This window comes from Phasianus colchicus, chromosome 6 (genome assembly GCF_987193195.1).
Source record: "Phasianus colchicus chromosome 6, bPhaCol1.hap1.1, whole genome shotgun sequence".
Lineage (NCBI taxonomy): Eukaryota > Metazoa > Chordata > Aves > Galliformes > Phasianidae > Phasianus > Phasianus colchicus.
The window spans coordinates 27,542,874-27,565,559 of NC_143441.1; the positions used below are offsets into that span (position 1 = coordinate 27,542,874).

The following is a 22,686-nucleotide window of genomic DNA, read 5'->3' on the forward strand; positions in this document are numbered from 1 at the left end:
AAACCCAACAATTTTCAAGCAACTTAAGTACAATGAAAGTACAGCATGCAGATTCTACCATCACAACATTCAGTGTCCCATACCTTTTAATCCTAGCCAAACTTTTATCTCTTCATACAGATCCATGTCTAAGTCATGCCTTGGGTAGAATCAGGATACAGACCCGAACCAAAAGTAGATTTCAATAAACTAATGGATTATAGTCTTGCAAATCAGAATCTTCAATAAGCACAAAGTAAGTGAACTGACTGCCAGAGCTCACTGGCAGCTCATTGCAACAACCGTCAGCACTAAACTGTGTCTCTCCTACTTGCCTTCACAGTGGGAAAACACGACAAATAAAAGCCAACAGCAGATAAATTAATTCTATCATAGGGGATGCGTGCTAAATTCTCAACTGGATGTCACTGGGAAAAAGGAAGCATAGAGTATTTTGTACCATTTGTGAAGTATTTTTATAATGCAGTTTATTTTGCATAGCCATAATTGTCAGTTTTACACTCCACAGAAAGCTGAATTGCTTCTTAGTAAGTTCCACAATTTCTCACAAGATATAAGGATTTTGCTTATATATGTAGGTCACTCCAAAAGTAATGCCTGCTATTTACTTCCATGGAAACTACAACAAATAGAAAGAGCACAGTAACACTATTTGATAGAGCAAAATCTCAGTTACAAAACATTATTTTTCAACATGGGTGCCACCTGTAGCTATGCATTTTCACTAGTAATGAATGGCCTGCATGCTGTGCTTGTATAAATCTGCACCGGCAGAGGTGACCCACTGGTGCTGCAGCCACTGCTGAAACACATCACCCACCACCTCACTGTGCTCACAGCTACTGTTTGGTCTCCATAAACATTCAGCAAGAACTGATCAGTGTCAGCGGGTGCCATTTTTTCCCACAGCTACTGTTTGGTCTCCATAAACATTCAGCAAGCATTGATCAGTGTCAGTGGGTGCCATTTTTTTCCACGTGGAGGAATCCAGTGACGCACCTTTACTTCATATGCCCTCCAATATCAGACACCATTCTGTCAGAATGCCCCTCTTCTGCCATCTCTCGTATGGCAACAAAATGGAATGGAATATTGCTGGGAAGATTCAACCTTTACTGTCATATCGTCAGCAGCTGGCATTGATAACATGGGCCAACATAATAAAATAACAGGCATTAATTCAGAGCTGCCCTTGTAGAACTTTTCAAAGTTAAGTTGTGAGAAGATGAAGAAGATCTGCATTGGTCTTCAGCAATAAACTAGTAGTGCTCACTTAATGGAAAGGATTCACATTGTTAGTCTATCTAAAAATACAGGCTATACTTGTGATTGTCTTTTTCTTGCTGTTTCTCTGAGTGATTGAGGTGAAGGCTAACATTTTTATTTTGTCTGGATGGTTTCATTAAATGCAACACAGCCTGGTTGTTTAGAACTGATAGCTTTAGACAAAAGTAGGTGCCCAAAACATGTCTGAAGGTTGCACTCTCTCCCAGAAGCTTTGCTGCCTTGGCATCACATGCAGACATTCACTCTTTGGCAAACATTTCACCATCTCCAGGCTGGTTTCCATCCAGCTTTCACAGTCTACTTCGCAAAATTCTCATCTCTTTAACTGGGAAGATTTCTGAAGATTCTTAGGACAACTGAAAATTTTGCTGTCCATTCTGTTAAGACACAGTTCTTCTCTCTTTGTTTCTGCTCCATTTCCTTTTTTAAGAGAACATCTCTTTTACACGGACAAGGTAGAACTAACAGCATACCATTTATAGATACTGTCAAAGTGAGTGTCTGAGGAGATGTTCCTAGAAGGAAATATCTGACAGCTAGTTTGGTTTCTTACAAAAAAAAACCCAACAACAACAACAACAAAAAACCAACCCCCCCAAAAAAAACAACACCTTTTTATTTTTTTTCTTTAAATCTGACATTAAAAGGCTTGGAAACCAAAACAGCATTGAAATCATGGGGAAAAAGAAAGACGGCCTCCAGTTGCCTGCTCTAAAAGAGAGACTATTGTGATGTATTCTAACCAGAAAAACAATACCTTTGGTGTCCACTTTGACAGTTGACATATGCATTGAATATTTCATTGATATTATTTTTAGCTCATTCATCCACTATTAAGGCCTTCTAAGCCAGAAGTCCTGTTTTCTGAATGCACAAAATCGTATTTATCGTCAGGTTGATTCTGTTCAGCAAGATAGTTTATACAGCTGACCATGAATGACTATGAATCTTAAAATTAAACATTTCAGATGCAGGGATAAAATACAGAAATAATTCTCCAACTTTGCATTCAGTCTTTTTTGTTTTTGTTTTGTTTTGTTTTCTTTTAAACACCTGACCTCTCCATCCTGTAGCCTATAACAGCATTTGTCAGAAGTCAGTTCTTATTCTCTCCTTTGGTAGAGAATTTATCCATGACTAAATCACAAATCAAAGCAAATGCTTGCTTACAAGCATCTAATCACTGCCCATCCCAGTTTTTTATCTTTATTTGTATTTTGTATTTAAATTTCCAGTCTTTTCAAGCTGAAGGAATTGCCAAAAATTTTAGTGCAGCTGGGATGGATTGGAGAAGAGAACTCAAGTCTCGTTGTAGTGGACTAATTGCTGATAATGCTATGTCTGCCGTTGGACACCAGTTTCATAACCCAAACTTTTAAATATTTTAGAACACCCATCACATTAATATTTCATCAGTCTGAAAAAAGACTCAGATACTAACAGTGACAACAGAAGTCTTTGTCTCAGCTGTTACTGAGAAATACAGCAGGTTGTGATCACATTTGTAGCAGCTGAGATAATTTTGTAAGTAATTTCTATAGATTAACTCACTCTGCTTTTACCACAACACCTACATATTCCCAGTAATCAAAAATGTTAAATACATAATTTAATTTCCTTTCCTTAAGGCATATTATTTTATAGCCCATGGCAGGAAAGAATAAGAGTCAACCGACAACAAAATGTTATGCCTGTCCAAACATTTGAAATGCCATATCTCTTCAGTAGCTTGGCTTGCACATCATTCTGCTTTTTACATTAATGTTTACGAACCACTTATCTATTGAGGCCTTCAAAATCAAAAAGTAGATATTCTGCAGCCAACATTTTTCATGCTCTTAGAAAGGCACACTCAGACATATACAGTCTAACAAAAATTAACACTTCAGAAAGCCCATTGCTCCATTGGGCTTCAAATAACACTTTCAAACACAAGATTTGCTGGCTGACTTGCTGAAATTTCTAAGCCACATGCTTACAGCTTTTTGGAACACATGAAAAAGAGTAACATGCTTGCATTTCTGATCAATGGTGGGCTTTCTGCTCCTCACAGAGCATTCTGAAGATATGAATGCTCATGAAGAAATTCAGAAGTCAACACCAGTCATTCAGAATCTACAAGACTACATGATCCTGTAGTATACTTGCTTCAGAAGTGTCATGGCAGACCTGAAAATTATGAAGGGAGCAGCATTTATGTGTGCCTATCAGTCTGCTCTGAAAGCATCATACTTGTTAACAAGCATCAGATATGCCCCAGAAAGGGATGAAGACAACCAAGCATTTCTTAATACTTCAATTTCAAAGAAAAACAACCAACTTGTATTGAAATCCATTCATCTAGTGTACCTGCATTCTTGGAACAAAGGATACTGAGGCTTTTCCAGAGCAAGAATATGCAGCTATACACATCAGTAAGCTAATGCTCTGAAAAGATGCACTGTGGATACTAAGACACTAGAATGCATCTTCATAGCCAAATACATATAACAGTCTAAACTGATGACATGCAAAAGCCTGACTTCCAACAGGTATGAGTTCATAGCTCAAAGTAGACATATCCTCATATAGTATCACTCTATCTGTTTTTGCTTTATTATTCAAAGAAAAAAACACTTTGAAAAAACACTATGAATTCTAAGCTGTAGTTTGCATTTAATTTTGTGCAAGTGACCAAAAGTTACCTATATAGATGCAGACATCAGTTTTTCAGCTTTATGATTCAGAATTGCTTTTTCTCCATCTAGTTAAGGTTTATTTTCAAGATTAGATGTCTTCCTTTGGACTAGGAAAAGAAAACTGAGAGAAAAGATTTTACTCTAAAAACAGTTTACAATCTTACTTAGAATAGCTGGAAAATAGTAGTCAATTCAATTGACTACTATACTTTATTACTATTAATTTACTAATATTCTTCATAAGATAAGAGGATGCAGTGAATCTGCAAAACAAGGACAAATGCAACTTGTATGGCGTCCAGACTTCAACAATGTCTCTATTGTTATGTGTTTATAAATGAAACGTGTAGAATGTATATATACAGATGCTGTTGATGCCATTGCTTTTCTCTTATAAGCAGCTGAATGTATCAGCTAAAGAAGGTTCTCAACCCACCTGTTGGCAGCTGTTAGTGTTGAAGTACTGTGTTATCTATGGGGACACTGACAAAAATTCAGTACACATGAACAACATAACCTTGAAATAAAAAAGCCTAAAAACCCAAATAAAATGTGAAGAGTGCTAAGCAATTCATTTACCTGTTTGACACAGAAAAGCCGCCAATTTCAGCTGCTGTGACTTGGATTCCTCATACTTGTGTTTGAGCTCTCCAAGTCAGACATTTACTTATACAAATGCACTCCATGGACAGTAGAGTGAATGTCCATCACCCTTATAATACACATTGATTTCAGAATGGGATGGTGCAACATTAAAGCAAGAACAGGTGGCAAGCCAATTGAGTCAGCCTTAACACTTTGTTTCTGCAAAGGGACCAGTTTAGAGTAAATTCCACTCAGACTGTTATTAATCATAAATTCATTACTTGTAGAAACGGAAAATATTTACAGGTTTTAAAACTGAAATTAAAACTAACTTTCAAGCTACTGATCATGCACTATTAAACAAGCCTTATTGCTTTATCACAGTAATTAATTTTTGTTTCACATTAATGACATTCTTATCATTCCTATGATGCAAACAGAATTTAACAGCACCAAATACTATAAGATCACTTAGCTTATTCATGTCACTAGAAAGCACAAATACATATCTTTACACTGTTGATCTTCCTAACATACTAATTAATTCCAACATGAAGGACTGTTTCCATGTGTCTTAGTTATGACAAAGAAAGATTCATCCTCAAATTGTCTTCTAATATCTGATTTTGTAAATAAAACAGTTATCAAATTTCTAGGCAGCATTCCAAACCTAAATTCTGAGTATATCCCATAAAATCACATTTTTTATATATGCTCCCTATATTACATATGTACCTTACTCCAGAGAGAATGTGTACCTTCAGACTGATACTAAATAAGCATCAAAATTTCTTAGTGTTCTGTTAAAGTATTTGCAGAATTAGTATGAAGTTTACTGCAAGCTTGTTTTAACTTTCACTTGACCTTCAATTTTTTTCAGAAAGAGATTTTTGTATTCATACATCCATTCTTGTTGAAGATGGGGTTAAACTTGTCACAAGCATTTTAATAAAATACCAAAGACCTCCTTTAATTTATGGCAGATATATTTTCAAGAAGGAAAATGCTGATATTATCTTGGTTATAAGCTTGCTGCTGAAATGATTTAGATATTCTTTTCCTTTCACACAGTATCAGTATAAAGCCTTTCTTTGCAAGCAATGAATTATAGTTGACACTCCAAACCTATTCTATCAGTATCTCCTAGTTCAGAAAAATGAGAAAACATAAATATTTATTCCATATATATAGAAGAGACAAAGAACTCTGATAAAAATGATCCATTATGGAATGATGAATAATTGTTACATGTGTCACACTTAGAACAGAAAAGGGCAAAAAAATTTGCCACTTTTTAATATGAGGATTTCAGGTTATTATATAAACAAAAATACAGTCCTTTTATCACACTGAGCTGATAAGTGTTCAAGCCCAGTGATTTCTGATGACATTCACTTCATGACTACATGGATGATGAGTCTGTTTGATGCAGACCCTTGGTCCGATTTGATAGAGTCTATTAATGACATGCTTTAACAGTGGAAAAATATTTATGGAAACAGCTTATCATTTCCCTGGCTTCTAAGTACAACATTTCCCCAGCTTAAGTTCAGCAATCAATAAGGACAGGAATTCATTTGTTCAATTAAGTGATCTGTTCACCCTCTTTCATCTTGTTCCCATTACCTATATATATTCAAGTGATTCTATATTTTTTCCTGTTGGATGGGGACAGAAGGGGAAAAAAAAGTAAAATTTCCTAATATTTGAAACAATATTATCAAATATTATCAACCTTATTATCAGTCTTTCCTTTTAAAAAGGAGAAAAAAAAACAACCATAAAAACAACCAAAACAACTAAGTGCAAGTCAAAAAGCAGCAATGGGTTCTTTTGTTATATTTCTAGCCCAAAAGTCTGTTTTTTTTTGCTAGAAATGGAAGTTCTCTGATGTAAAAAAAAAAAAAAAAAAAAAAAGCTTTTCTTTTTGATTGAATATTTTTAACCATATAGCCTTGAATGCAAAATCTAAACAAATTGACAATACAAATTTTGGAGTTCAAATTAAATCAAAATGACAAACTCTTGGGGTATGGTCATCACAAGAAGGATATAATGCATACATTTATTAAGTTCAAATTAAAATGTATATAAATTAAGTGAAAATAAACTAGCATTAACTCAGTAAATAATAATCTGGAAGGTCTAATACTCTGAAAAAGAAATGGCTAAGCCAACTTGTGTGAGCACTTCCTTGTATTAAAAAAGTGAACAATATATGCTGCAATTCATACATGCTAAATTGGAAGAAAAAACAGAAATCACACCATATATGCAATATTGCATTTGAAAAGTATTACTTTTTGACACTGTTTTTTGCTTCATTTCTTCATCGATTGGCAGGTGAATATTTGGCATAAACAAGTAGGAAGCTGCAGTGGCTATGAACTACAGTTTCCTGTCTCCTCCAATGGGCACAGGGAGATAGGAAATACTGCAAGGTGAAGGCAGATGCAAATCAAATCTGTCCTTGCTAATTTCCCAAATGAAATGTTATTACGAACTACAATAGCTTTTACCTCAATTATATTGAGATAAAGAGATTTCATCCAAATTAGCATTACTGAAGGAATTTAGAAAATCTAGATTTTACAAGAAATAATATTATTTTAACACTACAAATTCTTCTACTTTCCAATCACAGGTAAAATACTCATAGTTCAAATAAAAGTTTATTAAATTGTTTTTTTGTGCTTAATCATTAGTATGTTTCTCTGTGATTCTGTGAATGTTCCTACACATCTTGAAGGACGAGTGGAGGGAGAAAATGAATTTATCTCCACGGTATACAGAGAGATTTTTCAGGATCTCAAATTTGTGGTGAAGAAAGAAATTCCATCTTCTCTTTCTGCTTTCTACTGTTGGGCTTGTTTCTTGCAATTTTGCGTGCTTTCGTTTTTGAATAACTTAGTGCCTCTGCAGATATTGAAAGCTTTCTCAAACAATAACATGAGTTCAAAATTAGGCTTTTTTTTTTTTTTTTTTTTTTTTTTTTGTACTCTGCTGCTTATCTGGCTAAAATAAGAACAATGGTGACTTCTGGATTATCTGTAAATTCAGAATGACAGCGCATAATTTTTGCCTCAATTCCCATTTCAAGTACCACTCTTTCAACCACAAAGACTCTACTAGAACAAGCAACACTTTGCAGATACCAACATCTAAAATTCTGCACAGCATACACACACACAAATTATATTCTATGAGTGACTCAATTTTTAAATGGTGAGTTACTGAGATATTTTTGCATAGTTACCTATAAAAATAAAGACTGTAAAAGCTGATAGCAAAAGTAAGTACTTAAAATGCATTGAAAAAAAATACTGTGCTCTTTTCATTATGCTTCCCACTTCTTCATATTCTGTCATTTCTTTTGGGTATTATAACCCCCAGAATCAAAACTACATCTGAATAAAAATACCCTTGTTCTTGACTATATGCTTAATTTCCTATATTTATCTAAGAAGATAATATCTAAAGGCCCATCTTTAGCCTCCTAAATTATGGATTTTTATCTTTGTAATACCTACCTCATGTGACCAATATTGGATTAACTGAGTTTACCTACAGTGAGTGCCTACATGCAGAAAGCCTACTGAAAATTTGGAGAAAACTGCAGTCAAGTACAACCGAAGGTTTTGAAAACATATATCAAGATTTATCACTGGAAGTCTTCAGCATGGAATCTTGGGTTCACTCTGCTTTGTTTGAAGTGTTTTAAATTAATATAAATACTTTTTTTATTTTTTTTTGAAAGCAGGCTCAAAATTACTACGGTATATCCTACTTAATAAATTAGAATGGATGGTCATGATCATTCCTGGCTTTCTAATCTACAAATCATACACAACAAACACTGGCTACTGAGTTATAAATTTGAAATTGTTAATATTTAATACACTTAAAAACAACAACTACAAAACAAGAATATAGAGAACATTTCTATTGTTATTCACATATACAGATTTAATGCAGCTTTCTACTGTGGCTGCTCAGTTTGGAATTTCTGCTGTAAATTAAGATGAATCATTAATCAGAACCCACTACTTACTCTGTTTTCAGAGAGAGAATGTTCAGGCTAGGGCCCTAGATTTGGCTCTGCTGCCACAGAACCACAGAGCATCTCCAGGCCCCCAAGTGAACCAGCATCAAAACACATCTCTCCAGTTTAAGCCTCATTTGAATGCTCTGAAACATCTTCTGCCAGCACCTTTCTCAGTGGATAGTGACATGCTTGACAGAGGTTTAGACAAGTAATTTCAGCCAGCTAAATTTTGCAATATGCATATCCCAAATTCTTTTCTTTATACACACAATACAGAATATTACCAAAGTAGTACCTTACAAGAAGATGCAAATATATCCTTACAGGCAGAATTTGTGTGCTGATTTCTGTTACTGGCTAAAACCAATTTAAACAATAATCTTAACAGAGCAAAAAAAACAAACCAAACCAAACCAAACCAAAAAACAACAAAACAGGGCTGAATATTGGAAAACTAATTTCTCAGTGATGTTACTCATATTCAAAGTCTCTCTGAGTTTAACTGTACTTTCAGTAAAATTCTAACTGTTTCTATGTAGAAGAAAGTTCGTAACTAGGGACTAGAGCATAGACTATACCCTTCTGGGTATCCTCTGTGATCCAGAGGTTTAGAAAAACTATGACAGCTAAGTATGCATTAAAAAAAAAAAAAAAAAAAAAAAAAAAAGATTAACCGTAGGAAAACTGTTCAAATAAGAAGGATTTAGCAGGTCAATGAAGGCTATGAAAGATTATGTCATTTGCTAATCTAGTCTTCAGAAAATAGCCATTTGGTGTTTACATAAAATCAGTTTTAATTTGTTGTTAATTAAGGAAGATAAAGTATGTATAGCTATCACAAAAATATAGATTTATAACAAAAAGAGTGAGTCTAATAAATAACACATTACTGATCCTACTGTGCTAAAATATTTAGGTAATATGAACTCCTCAATGCCTGCTAAGTATTCTGCTTAAAAGTGAGAGTAATTTAAAGAAACAATACTTTGATAAAGCAGCACTGCACCACTACTGGGATTGCACTGCAATTCAGAGATAAACCTGAAACAACTGGGTAGGGAAAAATCCATATAACCTACATTATTAATGACTTCTGAGTGACCTCAGTTTATCTTCACTACCTTAAAGATGACATTGAAATTTCCAACAGTACCCAAGGTTCATCATCTGAAATCTAGACTTAAAGAATATTCTAATATTTTTAATCTGTCATATTAAAATAAAATAGATTTTTTTCTGAGATTATATATGATCTATAAAAATGGTCACTGCTTTCTTTTCACAGCATGATGAAAGGTATAATATTTACACTACATAAAAATGACTACTTAACATATTCATTTAGTTTTTCATTCAAATGTTACAGATTAGAGAACAAACATTCAGAAAAGAAATAAATTAAAAATAGAAGATTGTTTACAAACAGATACTGAAGAAAGGAGTTAAATTTACTTCCTTCCAGGAAAGATTTCCAATGGTACATCACACATGCTACTCAGCAAATGACAACAGTAACATACACAACCTGGCATCATAACACTACACAAATGCCTCAAAACACCCAGTTACAGCCAACCAGATAGCATATATGTGTACTTTCAGGTCCATTGACATTAGTACAACTACCAAAATATACAGCTATAGGGAAACAGTCTTCAACTGTTAAATTTGCAATTTCTTTTTCAATTTTTAGTTAAAATGTGTTAGTTAAAAGTGTGCTCATTAAAAATACCTAAAGTTTACTTCATTAGAATTTTTCACTATGTTTCTCACTGTCTTCCTCCGGTTAAAAACATTTTTTCATGATTTCATTATGTAGTTTAAGCTTAAAAAAATTACTGTTCGTTCTTTTTCTTTCCTTTTTTCTTAAAATACAAGCAATTGATTAGCATGCTAAAGACACAAAATATAACATGTTAACTTCAAATTGAATTTACAAAAATTAAAACAAATAATTTTGGTGGGCAACATATTAAAGAAAAATGATAAGTCATTAAATATATATCAGCTCTAAATTAATTGTTTCTTCTGTTCTTATTAATTTTTCAGATTATTTTAGATTAGTTTTTCAAATAACAATGAAGCTGGTAACATCCAAGAAAAGACTTTTTTTTTCTTTAAAGGAAACTATTTCCAACTCATCTGTATTCAGAATATGAATATAAGTCTGTACACAAGTAATTCTAAATGCCATTGGCTTCCCACTTTCAATGCTGCTATTTTTCTAAAGAATGTATCCACAGATCAATGACCCATTCATAAGATCTGGAAATGCCAAAGAATAATACCCCAGGGAGAATACTGTTTTCACTTGACTTAAAATAATTATTTTTACAACAGAAAGAAAGCCAGAAATCCCCAAATCACTGAAGATGCCATCCAGAGTATCTATATATCTGAGAGGGAAAAAACAGTCATACAGAACTAGTAATTTTTCACACATTAATTTCAAACTAAAGCCACAGTAGAATGAATGAATCTCATAGATGAATGTTCATTTGGCAGCATATATTGTCCAGCATTTTTTGCATGTTTCACCCCTTTTCTGTAACTCTTGATTAACTGCGGGTACTTTGAATTGATGATATCCAGTGGATTCATCGTGCCATACCAACAATGGTGAACGTGTCACAGATGTTCAAGCCATGTGGATGGGCTACAGAGAAAACTTTTTATGTAATCCTGAATGTTTTCCTGCAGTAAAATTACCAAAGAAGTGGAGTAGACACAAGCTTCCCCTTCAACTTATTAACATCTGACTTTCTTACGGTGACAGGCAAGTATGCACTTTTGCCTGAGTGATATTTTGCCTGGTGATATTTTTCAATCCTCCCTTCTTTTTCATCCCCAAAGGAGAGTATGACTGCAGATTATTTAATTTATCTAACTTGTATAGAGTGCTTTTCTCTGCATCCTGTCTGTAGACTGTGGTGCCAATTTCTGAATTCAATTATTTCAGTAGGAAATAAAGGTTATTTTTCACATTTCTAGCACAGATTTTTTATTTCTTTTAGAAATATAGCTGAATGTCAAGCAATAAAAGAGAATATTGCAGGCATTCTTAGCTTTTGACATTTTTAATTGCTTCTGCTTTGGTTATTACACAATAGATAGTTTTGTCATCTAAATATAATGTATCTTTGTAAAATCCTTTAAAATATGATTTCAAACCAATGAATGCCATTTTCTATTTGCCTTTAATTTTCTCTCAATAGTAAGTTCATCAGAGTGTAACAATTAATTAACTTAATTAAGCTAACTTAATTATCTTTTTTCATAGGTCAATATGTAGAGCTACTCAGATTAATAGCAGAGCTTGTAAAGTTAATCTTCTTGTATAATGCAAATGATGCCAAGTCATGTATTAAATACCTTCCTGAGTAACAGATGATATAGGACTAAATGTACTTTAAAGAAGGGCAGAGACTGTGAAAAGGTTAAATAAAGAAAAATGTCTTGGATTTGTGGAAATTTTAAACAGATCTAATTAATTTTTTACATTAATGATGTTCTTCCAAGAGAAAGCCTCATTCCATAAGACCATTTAGAGCTTAAATATACATAAATAAATTTTAACTTCAAAAGCAGAACTGCATGACAATATTTTCCATCCATCTTACAACCTTTATGTTTCGTTATTAAGAAGATTACATAAAACAGTCATGTGAAGAGACTAGGCAGAAAATACGAATTCTTAACTTCAGAGCATTTGCATGCTTATTCTATTTCCCAGTTTATTTTACAAAGGAATCACTTCAGTAGCCAAAGGTATTACACTCTCTTCTCTGCTCATTATTAATTCACTTTTAACACAGTTGGACTCTAAGGCTTTTTAGGCATATGGCTTAGCACTTTTGCTATGAAATATTAATGGAAACTACAGTAATCATAATAATTACTTGTAGAAGCATAAAAGGTAAAATCAAACAAATCTCCTGAGTGCCAAATCATCTGAATAGGTGACTGAACTCTGTTAAATAAATGAGTTTGATGGTTGGAATTCATATAACACGAGGAATACAGGCCAAATAACCAAATTTCAGTCAAGTAACCAAATTTCAATCTTCTTTAGAATGTGTCTGACTTAAGCCCACAAAATATTCTAAACTTACAGAGATTCCAGCCTATTGCAAGTAACTAGTAAATCAGCATTTGCTCTTTTAATCAGAAATCAAGAGTTTCCTAGGTCCATACAGCATAGAAATTTGTGATTACTTTTCTGAGCACTACGTTAAAAGAAAAATTAGTATTCAAGATTTAATCTGTATTCCACTCATTCATTTCAGGTAACTATTTTTTCTCATTTAACAGTGTGTCGGGAAGAACAACATATTTATAGCAACAACAGTCTGCCACAGTTCTGTCAAATGAGTTCAAACTTGCAGCTACACAGAACAGAGGGAAAGTACTGTTAAGCCTATGAAGTTTAGTAAGGAATGAACAGATGAACAGGCGTTTGTTTGTTTGTTTGTTTGTTTTTACAAGCATGACAGATTTGTATTTATATATAAAGATATGCGAATATATGTGTTTTCTCTAATAAAACTGCTAATTCTCATCCTACTTCTTCCCAGTGTTTATTGTAGACAATGACTGAGATATTTTCTCAAAGGAAAAGTGAAAGTTGGGAATTCAGTTATTTAACAGCCTTCTAATAACAGTAAATGGAGAAAATATCACTTGAGCATTATTACATGCTATGCCATGGAATTATCTTTTATTCAATTCTTTCAAAGCATGTCACATCATGCTTTCCTTATAAAGCAAACACCTCAGAGTAATAAAGCTGCAAAAGAATGGACTGCTAATGAAGTTTATGATTTCTCTTTCTTTCTTTCTTTCTTTCTTTCTTTCTTTCTTTCTTTCTTTCTTTCTTTCTTTCTTTCTTTCTTTCTTTCTTTCTTTTTTTCTTAATCTATTTAGTATGTCAATGGGACTTGCTAGAAAAAATGTTTTACCTGGAGATCAAGGAAGAAAGATAACTCACAAATTAATAAATAAATATTTAATCAGATGCAAATTGTGTTCATAAAAATTAACAAATGCTCCCTTTGCCCATAGATGAAATAATGCAGATGTCTCTCCCAGACTTTCTGAGAATAATGTAATGATTTTAAATTGCTCGAATCATACTTATGACTAAGATGTCTTAAGTATAGGACACATCTTTTCCTACAAAACAAAACCATGATGCAGCTGTGCATTACTAATGGAAGAAAAATCTGTGCTCTCTTCAGATATAGGACAAGCACTAAATGCGTAATAGCTCAGAAGCAAATTAATCTTTCTTTAGTTCAGAATCCTACAGCTTTTTTGTACAACTTCTGAACTTTTAGAAAGCAACACAGATACATGGGCTGTTCATATTCGTGTGCTACAATGAAGTCATCAGTATTTTACCTAAAATGCTCTATACATATACACTTTCAGGGGGAAGAGAGGGGCCATGCAGAAAAAGGATTGGTTGGTTATTATTTGTTTTACCGAGCAGAACTAAATGTCATAGAAAGAGTGGCACAGCATTTCATCTGTACCTGCACTGCTCCAGCAATGCAGCCATCCAGAAAGTCCAGCTCTGTTAGCCTCAAGGTTTACTCTATTAAAACATGATTAATTGATTTGCCACCGGATCAGCAAAGAAATTGATACACATAACTCATGCATTTCTGTTTTACTTCTAAGTAAATAAGAGAATACGCCTCTCCTGAGACTCAGGTTTAAGGGAACTGTCAAAACTTGTCTCTTCTTCCTTACACAATCAGCACCTGATGTTGTCACTCTCAGCAGACTCAAGCGCTGCTTATGGTAAATGGTATCAAAATACGGACCACCAATCTTGCTCAACTACTTTAACAATAAACTTTCACTTCACTTTATCCAATGTGGTTGCATATGCATCTGTAAAGTAATATATTTACTAAATACACCGTGACTGCCAACTACCAGATGAAAAGTGCAAGTGACTCCAGAAAACAGACCAAGTAGACATGTCCAACCCGTGGCCTGCAGGCCTCATAGTGTGGCCCATCCCCTGGTGGCAGCTCTTCCCTATTGAGTGGCCAGGTGCACACCCATCACACACACCAACTAAACAACAGTGTGCTATTGGGACTGCCAGAATCACAGAATTGTAGGGGTTGGAAGGGACCTCCAGAGATCATCGAGTCCAACCCCCATGTCCAAACCAGGCCAGGGGGAAGGCGCAGTGCAGTGCTAAGTCAAGTTTTGGCAAATAATTGTATGTATTTTGATATATTGGCTAAACATAGTCCTGTGAACAGTATAGAATACAAAGCCTTGCTTTCAGTTTTGGTACAGGAATTTAAGAATACATTTCAAGAATGCACAAAAAAAAAAAAAAAAAAAAAAAAAAAAAATTAACTTATATTTGTAATTCCATTTTCAGTGGACATAAATACATTACCTGCAAATTTTCAAATGGAATGTAAAGACCTACAATCAGATATCCAACTCAGAAATTTGTTCATGTCTCTTTATCAGAGTTTTATAAGCTCTCTGTTATTGGAGAAAAAAAATATCCATCGCTTCACAGTCACATCTTATTCATGCCATCATCGCTTTTGGCAGTACGCACATCTATGAGCAACCATTGTCAAGGATGAAGCACAGGAAGAGTAAAGTTTCATAAAAAATCTCTGATGAGCACCTTAAGGACTCACTAAAAATTGTAACCACTGCCATCGAACCAGCCTGATACATTTGTTTCAGAAACAAAATGGGCTGAAATATCCCATTAGTTTTATGGTTTTGCTGCTTCTATGGTATTTCAAATTCTATGGTATATTATTAGGACTGATCTGAAAGTAATGCCTGTTATCACTTCAGAGGTGGATGGCAGTGGTATAACAGTAGAAGCTGAACCTTCCTGTCAATATTCCATTATATTTTGTTGCCACGGCAGCAGAGGGGCAGTCTGTCAGAATGGCATCTGACATGAAAATGTGTAAGAAGCAAAGGCATGCCACTGAATTCCTCCATGAAGAAAAAATTTGCACTCACTGACATTCATTGACTTGCTTGCTAAACATTTATGGAGACCAAACAGCAGATGAGAGCATGATGGTGCATTTTGGTAGGAGTAACAGCACCAGAAGGTCACTTCCACTGGTGCAAGTTTTGACATGCACGGTGTGCGACATCTTGTTCATCACTGGTGAAAATGTACAGCTAATGGGGGTGACTATGTTGAAAAACACTGTTTTGTAACTGAGAATTTGCTCTATCAAGTTACTGAGCTCATTCTATCTATTGTAGTCTCCAAGGAAATAAATAACAGGCTACTTTTGGAGCTACCCATGTGGCCCATGACAATTTTTCTTCAATTACTGAGGCTCAGGAAAACTAAAAGGTTGGACACTCATTGAGTGAGACTAAGGAAATGTAACTTCTCAGCCTTTATAATTACAGTATTATTCAAGCAAGTGCATTTGTACTTTCAAAACATTTTAAAAGCTCTGAAACTTGATTAATCAACATGTCCAGAGATTTTTCTTTCATTAGCTAATGGCAAAGAATGTGTGGTATCAAAGATACAATAATATATCGAGTCAGGGAATACTAACAATAGGGAGGTGCAGAATTTTGAAATCGTTGTAGGGACAAAATATTTACATATTTAAAGATTTTAACATAATTTTAAAGACTATGTAAATTAGTATAACATTTTACTAAAGGCAGTTATTTCATGTTTTCCCAGTAAGCTGCAAAGAAGGTCTAATGAGATGACAATGAAATTCAGATGGGAAATGTTTGTTCCTTCTCACATGCATTGAGCTTTTCTTTCATTTTCACTGTTACACGCTACTTATTAAAAATGACAATAAAAATAAACAGAATTAACTCATCAAGCACACAGGTAACTTCTTTCTTACAGTATGGACACCAGTTCATTCAAGCATTCAAATCTGTACAAATTATTTTTTCACAAGGGCTTGCACAGTTTTTGAAAACATGGGTTAAAGTATATAACCCTAACTTCAAACACAGCTTGGTTATTTTACAGTTCCAAGTATTTTGGAATCTGAAGTACCCACATTTTCCTGAATCCTTCACAGGCACAAAAAATTCACAGATATGAAAGCTGAACTTTCGACATGCTAATTACTTATGCAGCAAGTTTTGCCATATGCTACATCGTTGGCCACTGTCCATGTATCTCACAGTTACATCTGATTTCAAAACATGAAAGGAGGATGGTAAGAAGGAGGTAGTACCAGGAGCATATCCCCTGCTGCCCTCCGGCATCCACAGAGAAAGAGAACTCAGCACTCAGCCATCATCTTGACCAGCAGAACATCTGGACAGGCAAAGAGCCTCATCTAAGTGATCAAATGGCATCACACAAAGTTATTGAGTGTTTGAGTCAGATGGGACTATCTAAGAGGAAAATAAATTATAATCAGGAAAAAAACATGGATTATATAAATAACAATAACAATTCATGGGATTTTCCTGACTTTCTCCTACTATAAATTGTTCTCAAATTTTCAAATCTGATTTCACTTCTTTAACACTACCTCCCATCTATTTCTTTGCTCATCTATTCCATTCTCCTGCAATCCTTACTCTAGCTTTTTCCCCTTTACATTTCTTTCCTGTTTCCCCATACATGGCTGCATTTTATCATTTCATTAACAACCATGACCTTTTCCCCAGCACTGTCTTTTGGGTCAAATTCAGATGAGAATGCATTATTACAGTGCATCAGTTAACAACTATAGTTAATTCTGTATATTAATTAATTAATGTGTAATTCACAAACATTTGCTTACTGTGCTGACTTACCCACACGTAACTTAGATGGGTTGTTTCACAGTGAGTTCTGAATTTGGGAATTCAGCGTACTGGTTCTCCCCTCTCAAGGTTTCCTGTAAATCCAACCACAAAACTCTTTCTGACTCACCTCACTCTGTTTTGATATAAACTGCATTAATTACATTTTGAGAAGTCTCATTCTGTTATTAAACATATATAATACTTCATGGCCCCATGTTCAGCAAAACAGCTTCACCACAAACTGAGATATTTACTAAAATTCAAAAGGTGTATTTCCATCTTTCACTTCTTTCATGTTTCCTCAATTTTATTATCCCCCACAGCATAGCTGTACTCTTCATAGGCAAAAATTGTATAGACATCTTCTTTGCTTTTACTAACCATGCTTCATCCTTCTTTCTGCATTAGTTTTCTTTTCTTTTTCTTTCTAAATATCACTTCTGCTCTGCTTCTGAATTTCTCCAGAGAAGAAACAGATAAATTGGAAAAGCTGAGACTTAGGAGCCAGAATCCATGGCCCTCTGTAGTCTACAATCCCTTTGCTACTCAAGAAAGTAGACAGAAACATTACTAAAAGTTTACATTTTTCTTTCCACTGGACTGTTTAGATGTGATCACCTGAGTACAAAGTAACTATATATAGTCTGAAGACACAAGATACTCTTAAGAATTAATTCTCCCAGCCCTGCACAGAGGACTTGCCTCTTCGTCAAACAAAGTGAGAAGATCATCAGAGGAAAGGAGAAATCTGTGAAGGTATTTGATAATTATCTATAGGCTGCACAGGAGAAATAGTGATTGGCACTGTAATGGATGTATTTCCTCCTGCTAATATTTCGTATTCTCTTTTAAAGGGAAGATTGTAGAGAAAGAAAATCTGACGAAAAAAGAAGTCTTAATATCACCTTGTATGTGGCGTACAACATACAACTTAACAACAGTAACTGAACTGCTTGAGGAAGCCAAGATTAGGAGTATTAAGGTTACTCCAAACAAAAGACTTATCTCATTAAATATAATAACCTTTCCCTGAAAGGATAAATCTCATAATAAAATTAAGTTTAAAGTCTGAATTCAGCAGACAACCCTCTCTCCAGAAATCATGTACTGAGACAAGCATGCACTCCAGGGTCTGAAGACGTCAGTCACAGGCTACATTATGGAACTACCTTACAAGTCGGCACCTTTTCTTATAACAACAGGGAGCTGGCCTTATGCCCACACTACATCATTATCATCTAGCATCATTTTTTTGGAACACAAAGGTCAAAATAAAAGGTCACAATAATATGACCAAGGGCCTTTCCTTTGCAAAACCCAGCAGTTAGCCACATTTAGGTTTAATGAAGGATGACAAATGCTTTACATCTACTTATGCAACTATATACACATGCTGCTACTGTTTCTTTAGTCTTATAAAGCTTCATTTGCTCAAACCTAAAAGATTTCCTGATACTGTCAAGGGTGTGTGAAAGATAGGAATAATGAAAAAAATATTTTCCCAATCACTGATAATAAGAAACAGTATTAAAATGCAGTAGTTGGAGACCATTTGACTTACATAACAAAGGCCTGAAAATTTACCTTTGTTTTGTGTGTCAGTGGTATGGGAGCATAAAATTGAACTTTAGCTTTAAAAAAGTCTCTGCTACATGTAAAACAACACTAAGCATGAAAAACAGAGGCAAATGTGTATTCCCCAACAGTTAACCTTGGAACAGAATAGACACAGAAGGTCCTACCTCTTCTGGATGTTTCTGTGCCACCGATATCAGCTCTTCAGAGCTACTTCTTGAGGTAGAGGGTACCATATTACCTGGGGCCTCTGAGACCACCTCATTTGACGGCTCGGAGTCCTGAGGGCAACAGAGACAAATAGACCCCTCAGCAGCGTGTTGGTGTGGTACCCCAAAAGGGAGAGACTTCTCAGAGGAAGCGTGCTCTAAGCACAGAGAAACAAAGAATACTTGAAATCTAAAACCTTGTTTTAATCTGGGTTAACCTTTACCCCAGAGACAAAAATATCTGCCATTTACTTTCTTAAAATGCTAATACTTTCTTCACAAGACCATTTTAAGGCTGAGCAAATAGCTATATAGTGTTTCAGAATTGTCAAGTTCTGAATAAGCATGCTTGTTTAGCCCATACCTACCCCTGCATTTCATCCCCTTATTTATGATGGAGGTTTCTACAAAACAGCTGGGACTATGTTAAAACAACCCAACACAAATAGATTTTATCAACTGCTGTAAACTGATATAGTGCATAAAAATATTAAAGCTAGAAAAGGTAGTAGTTGATTGTCAATGTTAACACTACCGTCAAATAAGTAAAATAAAAACAAGTAGGTAGCTTATATTGTATTTTCTAAATTACCTTTACAGTGAATTTGTGATGCAATGCTACTAAAATAGATCAGTCAAAACAAAAATCACTTTAATACCTCCACTGCTTCACACAGTGGTTTTGATATCTGCATAGATTGAGATATTTTGCTACGGAGGAAAAAATCCATTAACCGGTACTATCTCTACTGTGCTTGTAATGCTCATTATGGAATAAGATATTTTAGATGTCATCGCTTAGCAAGCAGAATATATGCTTTTGATGTACCACTTTCTCCCTATAGTCATTAATTGCAAGGAAATCAAGATTGCACTTTCAGAAACTGCAAGCTGCAAAGCTCATTATTAAGTTTTTTGACATAACAACTTCTAGAATGTAAACTGAAGCTTCATACTAATAATATTCAGCATTTGTAGTTTAGCCAAATGAATACATTTGGACTGTTGGAAGAAGAAAAATGAATGCTGTAGTCCAACTCATTACTGAAAACCACACTGAGAATCAGAGGGCAGATGTAAAATACATAGATGAGGTTGCTGGAGACTAGAAAGTGGGAAAAATCTCTTTGGGTCTGAAGAGAGAGTTATGCAATATCTCTAATTGATATAACTTTTCAGGTTAGTCCCTGTTAAAAAGAAAAAAAACTCCTAAGCTTAAATTTTTCCAATAAAACTATTCACAACTTTTTTGTTGCACTGCCTCTTTGTGACTCAAAATATTCTGCCGCACTTTGTGGTGTATCAGCTTAAGTTGAAAGCTGAATGCCAGGAGGACTTAAAAGGCAAAATCAGCTTTCAATGGTGAATAAAGAATTCCATCAGTGTTAATAACAAAGTCTCATCGAGTTTTACAGGCATTAGCAAATGCAAAATGAGACATTTTGGTAAAGCTACCATCCCAATTTTATGACAAGAACAGTAAGATACTATTTTGCTCAGTTTTCTCAATTACTCACAAGAATATCAACATACTGGCTTAATATGGTGAATTACATTCTGACAGTAAACATTTGATTCTTCCCTATCCACCATATGAAAGCTCACTGCTATCTTGCCACGTAAAACTTCTGCACTGTGTTCACACTTGCATTTCCCGCTTTTGCCTTAGTAGATCTGGACTTGCACAGGAAACGTCCCCACGCTCAGTGGCCTCCTCATTTTGGTTCCTGGATAACAACGACAACAAGACTATCTCTTCTTGCTGCTGGCCCAATTATCCATGAACTGATTCAGAGTACTGAACCATGCTATTTTGTTTACTCTGTGAGGACCAGAAAGTTAAATCACTGCTATGTAATTTATCAGCTTGGTGTGCTTCCAAGAGCTCTCCTGTGCTGCTTACAAATACAAAAGTAACAACCACATATGCTTGGAGAAAATGGCGTACTTCTCTAAATTCTTTGGTTCAGTGATTTGTCTCCTTGAATTCTGTCTTTTGTGCCTAAGAAATGTTGTGGTATTATACCTGTGGGCAAATATTGGTGGCAACACTTGTTTCTTACTTATATTTTTTGAAAGTAATAAAAAATGGGTTTCAAAACTCATCAGTGCAGCAGTAATTTGATAAGTGTGTATTCCTATTTCACTCCTTTTTCCTCAGCAGGACCAGCATGTCACAGATGTTCTCCCCTGATCAAGTCTCAATATCTTCTTCCCCTAAGCCATGCCTCTTCTCCTTAGTTGTCTAAAGGACAAGCTGGCCAACGTAGCAGCCCATTTTTAAGGTGAGGGATAGAAATCAAATTTACTTTGTTCCATAAAAAGCAATCAGAGAAAATGCTTCTCCTTGTCCAGTTACATCAGTTTTGCCATCTCTTTTGTAACTTCTTGGGAAAAATATTCAAAGCCTAAACATCTGTATGAAAGGCAATCTATGTTGTTATGAAGTACTTAAGCAACACAGGAAATATAGGTTTTGGAAAGAAACATGTTCAGTAAGTGAAGCATGATCCATTTGTGTAAAGTACAATGACAAAAATGCCACGAAGTGCAAGTGAGAACTTTCATAAGCGTTTTCTCATTGTGTTGTGAATACACAGCCAAATAAGCAATACTTCTACTAACCACTTCTAGTACTATGACTTACACTTGGATAAATGAAGCCACCTGAAATAAGCACTGTTAACTTTTGTAAAGGAAAGGAATATCGTCTGTTTCACTGACCCCAAACAATTATTTTACTGTATAAAGTGGAAAAAGGTGCTTAAAAAATAAAATAATTTTCTGGTCTTCTTCCTATTATTTATACCACAATATATAGATTGACTTTGCAAAAATGCCACCTTTCTTTTTTCAAGGTCTTGTACCTTGAAAAAGATGTCAACAGCACCTCTTGTTTATTTGTAAGCCTCAAATATAGCCAGGAATGATGTGACTGTTCAGAAATGCATAAACAGCACAAGAGGAAGCAGCACATGTGCAGACATTCTACTGTTTATGCAAGAAAGGCAAATCTGCTTGACGTATGTCTGCTTTCATACAACCTAAATATTCATATAATTTAAGATACACCTTGGATCTTCAGCACTTTATTTTTAATTTTTTTTTTTTAACTCAGGTCAGCAGAGATCAAAGGTAGGAGGTGAAAAATCAAAGGTTTATCCAACTCTAATGAAATTTCCTCAAAGTATGCCATTTTTTTTCCCTCTTTTTCATCCTGTTTGGAGTGTATGCTATTTGCATCCAATGAAATGGAAGTAAACATAGTTATCTTAGTCTCTGTTCTTTGCTGTGCAGAATTAGCAGTGATATAATACACTGAAAAATCAATAGTGCATACAGAACAGATGGGGATTTCATTTGTGAGCTACATAAAAGTGATATATTTCAGAGGATAATATTTACATTTATGCCATGCTGATGTTGTTGAATTTTCTGTTTGTTTGTTTTTCAAGTTCTAGTTCGAGGACTTTTTTTTTTTTTTTTTTTTTCTTTAAAAGAACAAGTCTTA

The 22,686-nt window shown here is 34.6% G+C and overlaps 1 protein-coding gene across 1 annotated transcript in view; it reads right to left on the reverse strand.

Annotated features, from left to right (window-relative positions):
• The window catches only part of PHF14 (PHD finger protein 14), a 163,535-nt gene that overhangs the window by 16,057 nt on the left and 124,792 nt on the right, over positions 1-22,686 (reverse strand). The window contains exon 19 of the mRNA XM_090142134.1: positions 19,134-19,247. Coding sequence (XP_089998260.1) covers positions 19,134-19,247 — 114 coding nt within the window. The remainder of the gene's footprint in view (positions 1-19,133; positions 19,248-22,686) is intronic.